Genomic DNA, 13,523 nt, shown 5'->3' with positions numbered 1-13,523 from the left:
GAAAGTGAAACCCATCCTCGATCAAGACACTGAAATCGACTAACCACAACATTAACAACATTAGGATTCATGTGCTAGAGACTAATGACTAACCAGACCTTTGTTGGGGATGTGAATGAGTGTTGCATGGTAGCTGGACCTCTATTCACCCTACATTAATTTATGTATTTTTTTTTTTTTTCTTAAAGAGAATGAGATATAGCTGAAGATGTTAAAAAAAAAAAAAAGAGCAGTGCTCGAGACCCGTCACAAAAATATATATTTTTTTTATTTTTTTTCATTCATTTTTTTATATTCTTAAATATATATATATTTTTTTTAAAATTCATAACATCACTAAAAAAATATATTTTTTTAAATACTAAGTAAAAAAGAAAATAAAAGAAATTTGTCGGAACAATCGGAACCCAACGTTCGGTTACTCTAGCAATTTAAAAAAAATAAAAAAGGAAAAGGAAAGGAAAGAATGACAAGAAATCTGGACTCATTTCATTTCTCTTCAAGAGTTGTAGTCCCATATCACATCAAATATACATATTCATCGCTTAAGTACAAATTAACTCAATGTCCCGAATACAATTAATAAATCAATAATAAGGCCAAACTAGCTTGTGTCGACTCCAACCAATATTACATGTCATATGTCATTGCGCCTAATTAAAATGCCTCCAAAGCAGCCGCTAGTGCAAAAATATTATAATCTTCACAGCTAGTGCAGCCATGCCCATGACCATCTTTGCATCCACATGACTCATCCCATGATTTCTTTCCCTTCCCATAATTTGATCTCCTCCTGATCTCCTTTTCCACCGTTGCAGGAACTTGAACTTTCATTCCCACTTGCAGCTTAGGTGGTTTGACACCTTCAACAAGCACACGCGATCCACTCGTGGGAATCATCGTGACCCACTTCTCCATCTCCATGTTTGGTGACTCATAGACTTCTTTCCATGGAATCTCTGCCCTACCCAAGAGTTTTGAGCCCCCAATAATATTCCTCCCAAGAACAGGCACTTTGTTTGATCTCCACCGGAGCTCGAAAACCACGTTTTCTTGCTTTAGGTTGTCCATGGTGTCGTGGGTAGCAAAGCAATCCAATGAGAAGGACTCGTTCCAATAGAGATCGGACCTGGAGGAGATTTCTCGGCTGTTAAGCCGAATTCTTTTGTTGTTTCCTGCAGAAAGATAGTATCTAACAAAGAGAGAACCCGTGGACTTCAATTCCACTTGTTTTGCTTGTTTGATGGTTAGTTTACAGCTAAGAGAGGAAAACTGCTGAGAAGTACCCATTTGAGAGAGAGAGAGAGAGATGAAGGCTTTGATTGTTGATGAAGGTTTTGATTGTTGGTGGGGGAATATATATAGTGTTTGCATATTGGAAGGAAGCTGCGCTGGTATTACTTTTTCCGAGGCCGCTGTTGGATAAACACCCAGCAGGCTAGTTAGATTGTTTTCGTGCAGAGTTTGATTTTTATGCTTTATAATAAGATGGACATGGATCCTGCTAGATTGACTTGAAGATTATGCCAAATTAAAATAGGGTTATAAAATCTTGAAGGGATAAGATTTTGCACAAGTGACCCTTGCAAGTTGGGAGAGTGCTGGGCTACACTCTCAGAGCCGCATATATTGCCTGGATCCTGCTTTTCCCCACTAAGAAGGAGATCAAAATAAAAAGTAAATTAACAAAAAGGAGTTATTTCCAGTCATGGATGATTACATATTTGACCCTTGTGAAACTGAAAAGTAGTACAACCATGCCACTTAAGCTAAAAGACACGTGTAAACTTGATAGTGTTTCTCTACATTTTTTTTTTCTAAGTAAACAAACTTCATTAAAATAAAAGATGTATCAAAGATGATACATATTAGGGGGATGGAGTTCTCCAACAAATACCCCACACTACAACAAAATAGGTTTTTTCCCACAAAGTGGGTTCGTGGAAAAAGAATCACTCTGTTGCAAAAAAAACCCCTCATATTATACGACTTGTAACATGTGCAAACCCATTTCAACGAACAGCACGGTGAGAAATTTCTGGTTGGCGCTCATTCTCACCCTTTCCTCCGATTTCAGCAGGAAAATTTATTCTCTCCTCAGACCAAATCTACCAAATTTTCCCTCTGTCTCTCTTATTTTCTCCCATTTCATGAAATCCTCCCGTGATCGATCATTTCCATGTTGAGTCAATTAGGGCATGGGAAAGATAATTTCGCAGAGAGGAGAGGGTTGGTGTACACGAGTTGGTAACAACTCCCACGGCTTGCATCCACCACGTTCAACCCTAGAAGACTCGGTGGAGCTTCCAATGTCGCCGACCTCGTGGATTTTCTGGTGGCTCGTTGGACCCTGCGCTCCACCGAAGACAGCACATGGTCATGTGGCGTCACTGCCTGAGAGCACCTCGTGGGTATGAGCACAAGGGTTTGCGCAGTTTTCTGTTGGAGTTGTCCACGGACTGGTAGAGGCCATCACCACTTTCGCAAGTTCTCTCTCAGCTCTCACCTGTCACTCTAAAAACCCTAATCTTTAATTCATGTTCTGGTTTTCAAGGTTCACTTTGGAATGCAAAATCTCTCCTCTAATTTTTCATTTTGCCTGCTGCTTTTCCATATTATTCAATTCGCTTTCTTTATCTTATCTTAATGCACGCATGCTTCTGCATCAGCTGCTCTAATTTGGTTTTTACAAGTCACTAGACAATTTCATTGCCTTTCTTTCCATTTCCTCTTCAACTGAGGCTAATTTTAAACATTTGATTCGTTAGATTCATTGCACATCTTATTTTTTACTACCTGGTGCTTAAACTAATTTATTTATTATTTTTTGGATTACTTTTGAGCTTTTATGATAATAATATCACAATCTTTTGCAAACCTTGTCCAATGAGACAAAATATTTGATTATGATTTGGCTGGTCAACGAATAGGATGGGGGAGACTATGACTGTAAGTTTCATGATCTCATCTGTAAAGGGCCTTTTGGATACCATATGGATGTAAATTGTTTAATTTCCTTAATCGATGAACTGAAAACATAATCATTAAAGAAAGGCTTGAGCTAATTTTAATACATTCTCATATTGGGAAACATATCTATAAATTAATCAAGAAGATCCCCCAACTTTGGTTCAAACTCTAATTCCTCACTTCTGAATTAATCAAATTAGGTTCAATGTCAGTAAATGTCTTTGCAACTACAAGTGCTAGGAAAAGTGAATATGTCAATGCTAGACAGATAAGTGAGAGCAGTTCAGTGCAGAATGAGCCTTACAAGGAGCTAGTAATAAGGATACGTGATTGCTTTCCTAATACACATATCACTGCTTAGTAGCTTCTTGTCTTTGTAGCATATAGTGAAAAAGGTCTGAGACTCTAGTCACGTATTTTTTTTTTAATTTATATTCACTTGCCGGATGACATTATTGCAATCGGTAAGACCATTGCAATTGTTCTCATACCAACTTACCCCACAAAAAAGCCAACTGCTTCAATGCCACTAAACCTTTGTTGTAGTCCCATGAGTGTCACTCCTGGGGAAAATTGGTATTTTTTGTAGTTCCAATATAACAACTACAGTGCAAAAGTGGTGATAAAAAGAAAAGAAAACAGATTTTGAGATCAATTTCTTAGTCACTACCCAAACCCTACAAAGAGGGTACCGTCTTAAAAGATGTTCAGAAGATAAGCCACTGTTGGAAACGGTGTAAGTGGGTGCACTGTAGTCCATTGTCTTGAGATATTTTTTGGAGAGATCCTTAGTCTCTTTAACAAAATCACCAGTTAGAGAAAGCGATAACCTGGATAGATCGGCATTGAAAGAGCAGATCTGCGAAGGGACAGTCAACCCGCGCATCTGGAGTGGCGTGTGAAGGCTATGCGCCGGTGGTATGGAGGTGGGGTTGGCTCGATCTAAAGGATCGGAAGGTGGGGAATATGCTGGTGCGGCACGTGTAGCTGACGAAGTAGTTGGAGGGTGGTGGCACGTGAAGACCGCGTTCGGAAACAAGCCGCGTGTGAGGGCCATCATTTTGGGTGCGGTTCCCCTGTAGTCTCAGCAGATCGGCGGTAGGGAAACTTCATGGTAGGGTGCGTGTCGACTTTCCACGGCCGAAATACAGTAGATCTGAGAAAATTAGAACTGGGTGAGAAAAACTACCTTATAAGCATATTCACATATAGGTAGTGGAAATGAAAAGGAAAAGTAAAAGGAGATGGAGAGGAAGGTGGAATCGAGACTCACATCTGCTTCTTCGACAAACCTCAAAGGAAAGATGGGATTTTTTCTAGAGAGAAGACAGTCGAAGAAAGGTGGAGCAACAATGGAGTTTGTTTGGGATTTAGTGTTTCTTTTCACTCGATAGAGAGTGTCTCCTGTAAAGATCATGTCCACTTTTGAATGGATGAGAAACATATCGATCTTTACTTTACAAGTAATTCTCTAGACTTGATTGAGAGTGTCTCTTATGCATCTTTATACATGGGACACATGTCTCATGTATCTATACTTTTTCAAAATGAGTACAATTTTTCTTGTTTTGCTAAGAATTAGATAAATAAATAAATAAAACATGCTGGCAATTGGTTTCTTACATTTGGTTTCTTACAAATAATGCTACTCATCATTATTTTTCTCATCATCTTCTCATCATCCTTTGATATGAACCTATCATTTAATGTTACATTATGGTATGATGAGAGGATGATAAGAAAATAATAATGAGTAGAATTTTTCTTTGACAAATGTAACTACATGTACATTTTGGTAAGATATTCCTAGCTAGGGCAAGCAGATTTAGCGCTAGGGCTTTCCCACTTTAATTGGATAGTTTTAGGCCTAATTTGGGTACTGCCACGTATTCTCAGAAGGGAAAAACTTTAGACCGATCGGATGTCAATTTCACTTTTACACCTACTAGTAAAGTTATGATATGTAGTAGACTTATTAAAGTTACGGTAGAATCAAATCCATTCTACTCTCTCTCTTCTACCTTCTCTCTTCTCCCATCTCTCTTCCCTCTTCTCCTGTCTCTCTTTCCTCTTCTCCCCGAAGGATTCCCTCGAACCCATCTTCGTCTCCTTCAATAAAGGCCATTTTCATCCTCATATTTCATCTCCTTCAACATATTCTTTGCATTGATTTCATCTCATTCAACAGAGGCCACCATTTTCGTCTTTAGATTTCATCTCCTTCGACAAATTCTTTGCATTGATTTCATCTCCTTCAATACAGGCCATCTTCATCTTCAGATTTTATTCAGAGAATTACCTCTTCTCGGCAAGGTGAGTGAGATCAGGTAGAGCGCAATCGCTGTCACTACTACAGAACGACTCTGCCCCAACACTCCCATTCTCCAAGTAATAATTAAAAAGGAAAATTCTTCTACGACTAATACAATCAAATCTGGTAATAATGAAAACTTTGTCTTGAATTTGTTTGCTTGAAGAAAAATTGAGATGGAGTTCTCATTGTTATCGTTGACTATGTTGTCATGCCATTCCACAAAAACAATACTTACCTCCTTCATGTCTCAATTCTGTGATACGCAATCAATACTTTTTTAAAATTTCCTCTTTTCAGAATTTTAAAAAGAAAAAAAAAATATAATGGAATCAAATATGATTATGAAATGATTTGATTCCATTAGTAAACCAGAAGAACCCATCGAATATATAAAATAAAAGGGGAAACTTACTTCCCCGGGTGTTTGCCATATCAACAAAACAAAGACTACGACATCAAACTAAAAATTTGTGAGCTAGTACCCTCACCTATCTCGCGTCGATGGCGACAAATCCCTCTACACAGATCGTAATCTAGAGGGAGAGAAAAAGAGTGACAGAGGGTGGGGGGAGAGCAAATGACGGGGTGGGGGGAGGGAGGGAGTGAGAGAGAGAGAGAGAGGGGAAAGAGCTTAAAAAGAAATTTCACTTGTAAGCGAGTGTAAGATGTATTTTATTGCAACACCTACGTGGCAGCTTGTAATTTGTGGGTGTAAAGTGAAAAAAAACATCCAACCAGCCAGGAGGGTCTCACTTCTTATAATACCTGACTACTGTTCATTATTTTATTATTAGTTTTTATCTACTTTTTACTTCTATTCACTATTATTCAATATTCTATTATTATTTTTTTATTACTTTTTTTATTACTATTCACATAATTCCAGAGAATATGTCACTTATACCCAAACGCAACCTTAGACACTTGTGTGTATGTATATATAAAAATGATTTGTACAAGTTTTAAATGGACAAGTTTCACATAAGTCTTTACAAAAGTAGACTCTACTTTAAAAAATTATAAAAAAACTATTCTTTATTAGTGAAACCTATTTTTTTATAAAAGACTTGTACAAAATTTATCTTTTTGAAACTTATACTTAACATTACTAGCTAATTTTTTTAAAAGGAATAATACTCGTTATTAAAACTCAAGAAAGAGTAGCAAATTGCAAACAAGTTGGACTAAAAACCAGTTCTGAAGCATCCTTTTCTAACTCTGGAGATGGTTTTGCAAGATTATGAGCAAACATATTACCATCTCTTTTAACAAACAGAACACTCCAAGTAGACAAAGATGATCGTCTCAGTTTAGTGTCACTAAGGATCATGCCCACCCGATCCCATCTGTCCAATTGCTGCTCCAAGCCTTTGACAACTTGGCTTGAATCACCCTCCAAGAGTACTGATCTAAGTCCCATATCAGCAGCCAACTCTGCAGCATGAAAGGCTCCTCGAGTTTCAACTAATAAAGGATCAATTAAGCTTGCTTTTGAAATCCTTTTAGTGGCAATCACCCTACCCTCATGATCACGGGCTACTAGACCAAAACATGCTCTACCTTTGACCTCACTCAAGGCTGCATCCCATTTAATCTTTATAGTGCCTAGTGGAGGAGGGATCCAATTAACTCTCTCATCTAATATCACACGAGTGGAAGCCTTAGGAGTCTGTTGAGCAGCTCTAAACTCATCAAGGAACTTCTCAGCTTGCTTAGCTAAAGTTCTTCGATGTGCAAATCAGTCCTCAAAGATAAATTGATTCCTCCTATACCAAATGCTCCTAGCTATTACTGCAAAGAGTTCCATAGTCTCTTGATCACAAGATAGGCTCAGTTCCTCAACAAGCTCAATAAATCTTTCTATTCTGAGGGAAATTTTATGAAACATAGAAGGGCCTTGACTCCAAACATCCATAGCAGGTTTACAGTTCCACAAAATATGGACCACAGTCTCTTCCTCACTCAAACAGATAGGACACATAGGTGAGTCACAAATTTTCTTCTTGAACAGGTTTAACCTCGTAGGCAATGACTCATGGCAGGCTCTCCACATAAAACTTTTTGCTGCATTTGGGATTTTATACCTCCAACAAGATAGTCAAATCCTTCTCCTTATAAGCAACAGAAGATGACTGACAACTGTAAAAACTCCATCCTTAGTGCCTAACCATATCAATCTGTCCCTAGCACTAGTGGCACTAATTGGGAGTTTCAGGATAGTAGCAGCTTCCTCCTTCCCAAACACATCTCTCACCAGCACCTTATTCCACTATGTCTCTGTATGGTTTATAAGACCTACAACCTTTGCATTTATAGGTAGAATCTTAGTGGGAGATTGGACCCTATAGCCAGAAGGAGTGGGCAACCACCTGTCCTTCCAAATAAGAGTATCATGACTATCACCAATCCTCCAAAAAGAACTCTTTTCAACCATATTTCTAGCAGAACAAATACTCCTCCAGATAAATGAGGGTCTTGCACCCACCTTAGCCTTAAGAAAATCTGTACGAGGAAGTATTTCACTTTAAGAACCTGTGAAGCTAGAGAATTTGGCTACTGCAGTATCCTCCAACCATGTTTAGCCAGTAAAGCGAGGTTAAAACTATCTAAGGTTCTAAAACTCAGCCCTTCTGCAGTTTTGGCCTTCCCCATTTGCTTCCAATAAAGCCAATGGACTCTATGCTCATTTTTTTGTTGACCCCACCAAAACTGATGGATAACTCTATTGAGCTCCATTAGAAGTGCTTGAGGCAATTTAGAAACCCTATACAATCGGTGGGGAGAGTTTGAATAACATCCTTAAATAAAATCTCTTTTCCTGCTTGTGAGAGCAGTTTTGTCTTCTAATGGCTCACTCTACTTCCAACTATATCTAGGATCCTTTTAAAAGTCTGATACCTTGACCTACCAAAAAGAGTAGGATCTCTTGTCAAATTTTTTGTATTTGAACTGAAAAATATGGATGTTTTGTCCTTGTTGAGTTTTTGTCCTGAGGCCCTTTCATAGAGATCAAGCAAGTCAAGTATCTTAGACCATTCCATTTCATTTGCTCAACAAAATAGCTAGCTATCATCTACAAAAAAAATAAATGCTTAATGCTTAACTTGCTTCTACCAAATTGGACACCGAATCTGCTTAGAAGCTTCAACATGATTCAAAAGGGAGCTCAATACTTCAGAGACAAGGATAAAAAGATAAGGGGAGAAGGAATCCTCCTGTCTTAATCACCTTGTGGGTTGGAACCAAGCTTAAGGGGAACCATTAATAAGAATGGAATATGAAACAGTTGAAATACATCCCATCACCAATGAAATCCATCTAGAATTGAAACTCATCTTCTTCATTGCCTTTCTCAAAAAACTCCATTTCACTCTATCATAGGCCTTGCTCATGTCCAACTTCAAAGACATATATGCATGCTGCCCTTTCACCTTAGAACTCATTGAATGCATTGCCTCGAATGCCACAATCACATTATCAAGGATTAGTTTCCCAGGCACAAAGGCACTTTGTGCAAGAGAAATGGGTTGAGGCAAGATGAGCTTGCGCCTATTTGCTAGGACTTTTGAGATCACCTTATAAATAAAATTACATAAAGAGATAGGTTTAAACTCAGAAACTGTTTGAGGATTTTTGACTTTAGGAATCAGCACAATGTAAGTTTCATTAATAGGGGAAATGTCACCTGCTGAATTAATAACTTCAAGCATAGCTCGAGTCACATCCCCTCCCACAATGTCCTAATGAGTTTGATAAAACACAGCTGAGAATCCATCAAGGACAGGAGACCCCAATGGATTCATTTGAAACAAAGTTGTTTTTACCTCATATGCAAGGAACTCCCTTGACAACATTCTGTTCATGTGCTCATCCATCCTTCTTCCCACATGATTCAAACAATCAATTATCTAATCAGGATTAAAAGGGGAAAAAAGGTCCTTGAAATGTAAACAAAAAGTTTCTGAAATATCATCCAAGCAGTTGGCCACCCTTCCATCTCTCCTCACCACTCTCTTGATCACATTAACTTTTCTTCTCTGTTTAGCACTCTATGAAAGAACTTGGTGTTTTTATCTCCATCTTTGAGCCATATCTGTTTGGTCCTCTACTTCCATCTCACATTATCTTCTTCTATAACTACATCAACTTCATTCTGCATCTGTTTCACAGCCACTGAGTGATCACCAGAGTTAGAATCCTGCAACTTAGAAAGATTTTTGACTTTCTCCTGAACGTCTTTCTTGTGCTTTCCAAGGGAATTTTTGCTCCACTTAATCAAAGAGTCCCTACACCTCAATAAGCTATTATGCACACCTCATAAATGAGACCCCTGCCAAGTTTGTTTCTGAAACCAGCTATTATGAACAAATCTACTGCATTCCTCCCTCTGATCCCAACTTGCCTCATATCTGAACACCTTTGTTCTACCCCCTTCTTCACTCCATCTCCTCTCCCTCACATTCCTCATTTTAAGCAAAAGAGGACAATGGTTAGAAGTCTATGCTGCTAGAACACTGACACTGCATTCAGTAAATAGTTTTGTCCAAGACAGGTTTCCAAAAGCTTGATCCAATCTTTCCTTGGTAAATTGATAGTCATCTCTTCCATTGTTCCAAGTAAACTTTGTTCCTTCAAAACCAAGATCACTCAAACCACAAAACTCCACTACCTCCCTTGAAGTTTCCATTTGGTGATAAGGCCTTCGAGCTGCTCCTTTCTTTTCATGTTGATGCAGTACTTCATTGAAGTCCCCAAAACAAATCCAGGCTCTATCTTTGCTAGACTTAAGCATTCTCAAAAGCTGCCAGCTACCCTCCCTCTAATAAGTGGAAAGGTGTTCATAAAAACCAGTCAGCAATAGTTCCACATTGTCTTCTTTCCTCCTCATAGACAAAGAGATATGATTCTGGGAAAACGATTCCAAGGTAATGTCATCTGTGCTATTCCACAAAAAGGCGAGCGCCCCACTAAGTCCTCTACTCTCAACCATAAAGCTTCTGTCAAAGCCCACTTAATTCGTCTAACCACAACATTAGGATTGTGGTAGAGACTAATGACTAACCAGACCGTTGTTAGGGATGTGAATGAGTGGTACTGGTAGCTGGACATCTATTCACCCTACATTAATTCATGTATTTTTTAAAAAAGCAAAAATAAATTGCACATGAATTTTACAAATATCTATTAAGCAATTGGATGTTGTAGAGATAATTTGCCAACTTACAATGAAAACAAAAAATTAATGTTTTGTTTTTGGGTTTAGTAATTTAATAGGTTATTATTCACAAGTGTTGTAATATCCTTGGTCACACTAAAGAGAATAAAATCTATGGTAGGGGATGATGAAACCAATATTGTTTTGGGTAGTTTTAAGACAATGAGATCTAGCAGAAGATGTTTTTTCTTTATATGTATCTACGAGTACTATATATATAAATATATATAAATGCTCTGTCTCCACATATTTGCTACAGTTATACGGTAAAAAATCAGGAGTTCCAAATCTGATTTTCATAGGAGAGGGGAGGAGGCCTCGGCTTCCTCCTCCTCCCTCTCCTTCCCTCCTTCCTCCATTCACCCACATTGTCTATTAAGATTTCTTTTGCTTAGTTTTATCTTGCTTTCTTCAAGGTTGAAAAAGATAAATTTACAATTTTTCGGCAACTCTCGAGAGACATGCGCGACACAAGAATATTCACAAGTCAAAAACCGTTCAGAGGAAAGTGATGGTTATGCAAAAATCACTGCGTGTGGCCCTCACGTGCCACCCCTTCCAGGAGCTCTTCTCGACATATTCACCAGATCATCGGACTCGCGACCATGTACCAAACCTTTCAGATATGAAGTTTGTGGCTGAAAAGCGACAAGTGCGTTGCTTTCACAGGTCGTCACAGATTTCAAAATCTACTAGACAAGTGTGTTGCTTTCACAGGTCATCCCAAAATATATCCGGTTATGTATGTAAGTTTATATAATGAATGAATCATGACAATTTCTCTTAAAAAAAAAAACTATACACTGACATTTTATATCAAATTATATTAGTTTATAAATTTATTTTTGTATAATTTCTATAAAAAAATATTTTTTATTTTTTTATTTTAAATGCATGTACTCGTCCCAAAAATGCCACCGATGTTCTTCCAATCCTTTGTATCGTGTTATAAAAATAATGCTACAGTGTTTTTAAAGAAAGTGAAATCAAGGTGAAGTAAACTATTGATAGTGTGTTGGATATATTTATTGAGTAATGTTATTTGAAGGCTTTTATATCACATGGTATAATTTAATTTATAAACTATTGATAGTGTGTTGTTTGAAAATTGAAGAGCTGGACTCCATTTCATTTCTCTTCAAGAGTTGTAGTCCCATATCACATCAAATATACATATTCATCGCTTAAGTACAAATTAACTCAATGTCCCGAATACAATTAATAAATCAATAATAAGGCCAAACTAGCTTGTGTCGACTCCAACCAATATTACATGTCATATGTCATTGCGCCTAATTAAAATGCCTCCAAAGCAGCCGCTAGTGCAAAAATATTATAATCTTCAAAACTAGTGCAGCCATGCCCGTGACCATCTTTGCATCCACATGACTCATCCCATGACTTCTTTCCCTTCCCATAATTTGATCTCCTCCTCTCCTTTTCCACCATTGCAGGAACTTGAACTTTCATTCCCACTTGCAGCTTAGGTGGTTTGACACCTTCAACAAGCACACGCGATCCACTCGTGGGAATCATCGTGACCCACTTCTCCATCTCCATGTTTGGTGACTCATAGACTTCTTTCCATGGAATCTCTGCCCTACCCAAGAGTTTTGAGCCCCCAATAATATTCCTCCCAAGAACAGGCACTTTGTTTGATCTCCACCGGAGCTCGAAAACCACGTTTTCTTGCTTTAGGTTGTCCATGGTGTCGTGGGTAGCAAAGCAATCCAATGAGAAGGACTCGTTCCAATACAGATCGGACCTGGAGGAGATTTCTCGACTGTTAAGCCGAATTCTTTTGTTGTTTCCTGCAGAAAGATAGTATCTAACAAAGAGAGAACCCGTGGACTTCAATTCCACTTGTTTTGCTTGTTTGATGGTGAGTTTACAGCTAAGAGAGGAAAACTGCTGAGAAGTACCCATTTGAGAGAGAGAAAGAGAGAGAGAGAGAGATGAAGGCTTTGATTGTTGATGAAGGTTTTGATTGTTGGTGGGGGAATATATATAGTGTTTGCATATTGGAAGGAAGCTGCGCTGGTATTACTTTTTCTGAGGCCGCTGTTGGATAAACACTCAGCAGGCTAGTTAGATTGTTTTCGTGCAGGGTTTGATTTTTATGCTTTATAATAAGATGGACATGGATCCTGCTAGATTGACTTGAAGATTATGCCAAATTAAAATAGGGTCATAAAATCTTGAAGGGATAAGATTTTGCACAAGTGACCCTTGCAAGTTGGGAGAGTGTTGGCCTACACTCTCAGAGCCGCATATATTGCCTGGATCCTGCTTGCCCCCACTAAGAAGGAGATCAGAATAAAAAATAAATTAACAGAAACGAGTTATTTCCAGTCATGGATGATTACATCTTTGACCCTTGTGGAACAGAAAAGTAGTACAAACATGCCACCTAAGCTAAAAGACACGTGTAAACTTGATAGTGTTTCTCTACATTTTTTTTTTTCTAAGCAAGCAAACTTCGTTAAAATAAAATATGTATCAAAGATGATACATGTTAGGGGATGAAGTTCTCCAACAAATACCCCACACTACAACAAAATAGGCGCTTTTCCACAAAGTGGGTTTGTGGAAAAAGAATCACTCTGTTACGGCGACATGCCGACGGATCATTTAAAATGGTTGTAAAAAATTCTTTTGCCACCAACATATTTCACCGGAAAAAAAACTCCCTCATATTACACGGCGTGTAACATGTGCCAATCCATTTCGACGAACAGCACGGTTGGAAATTTTTGGCTGGCGTGCATTCTCACCATTTCCTTCAATTTCAACGGGAAAATTTATTCTCTCCTCAGGCCAAATCTACCAAATTTTCTCTCTGTCTCTCTTCTTTTCTCCCATTTCATGAAATCCTACCGTGATTGACCATTTCGATGTTGGGTCAATTAGGGCTTGGGGAAGATAATTTCGCAGAGAGGAGAGGGTCGGCGTACACGAGTTGGTAACAACTCCCACAACTTGCATCCACCACGTTCAACCCAGAAGACTCAGTGGAACTTCCAA

The 13,523-nt window shown here is 38.3% G+C and overlaps 1 protein-coding gene across 1 annotated transcript; it reads right to left on the bottom strand.

Moving 5' to 3' along the window:
* Positions 1–473: 473 nt before the first annotated feature.
* LOC109001558 lies at positions 474–12,634 on the bottom strand. The gene is made up of 2 exons (XM_018978908.2): positions 12,443–12,634; positions 474–1,309 (listed from the first exon to the last, which is right to left on the bottom strand). Exons 1-2 carry the CDS (start codon positions 12,517–12,519, stop codon positions 658–660), a joined length of 729 nt encoding a protein of 242 aa, XP_018834453.2. The 5' UTR covers positions 12,520–12,634; the 3' UTR covers positions 474–657.
* Between the last annotated feature and the right edge of the window lie 889 nt (positions 12,635–13,523).

This window comes from Juglans regia, chromosome 10 (genome assembly GCF_001411555.2).
Source record: "Juglans regia cultivar Chandler chromosome 10, Walnut 2.0, whole genome shotgun sequence".
NCBI classification, from domain to species: Eukaryota; Viridiplantae; Streptophyta; class Magnoliopsida; order Fagales; family Juglandaceae; genus Juglans; species Juglans regia.
This window is presented reverse-complemented; position numbering and strand designations above follow the sequence as displayed.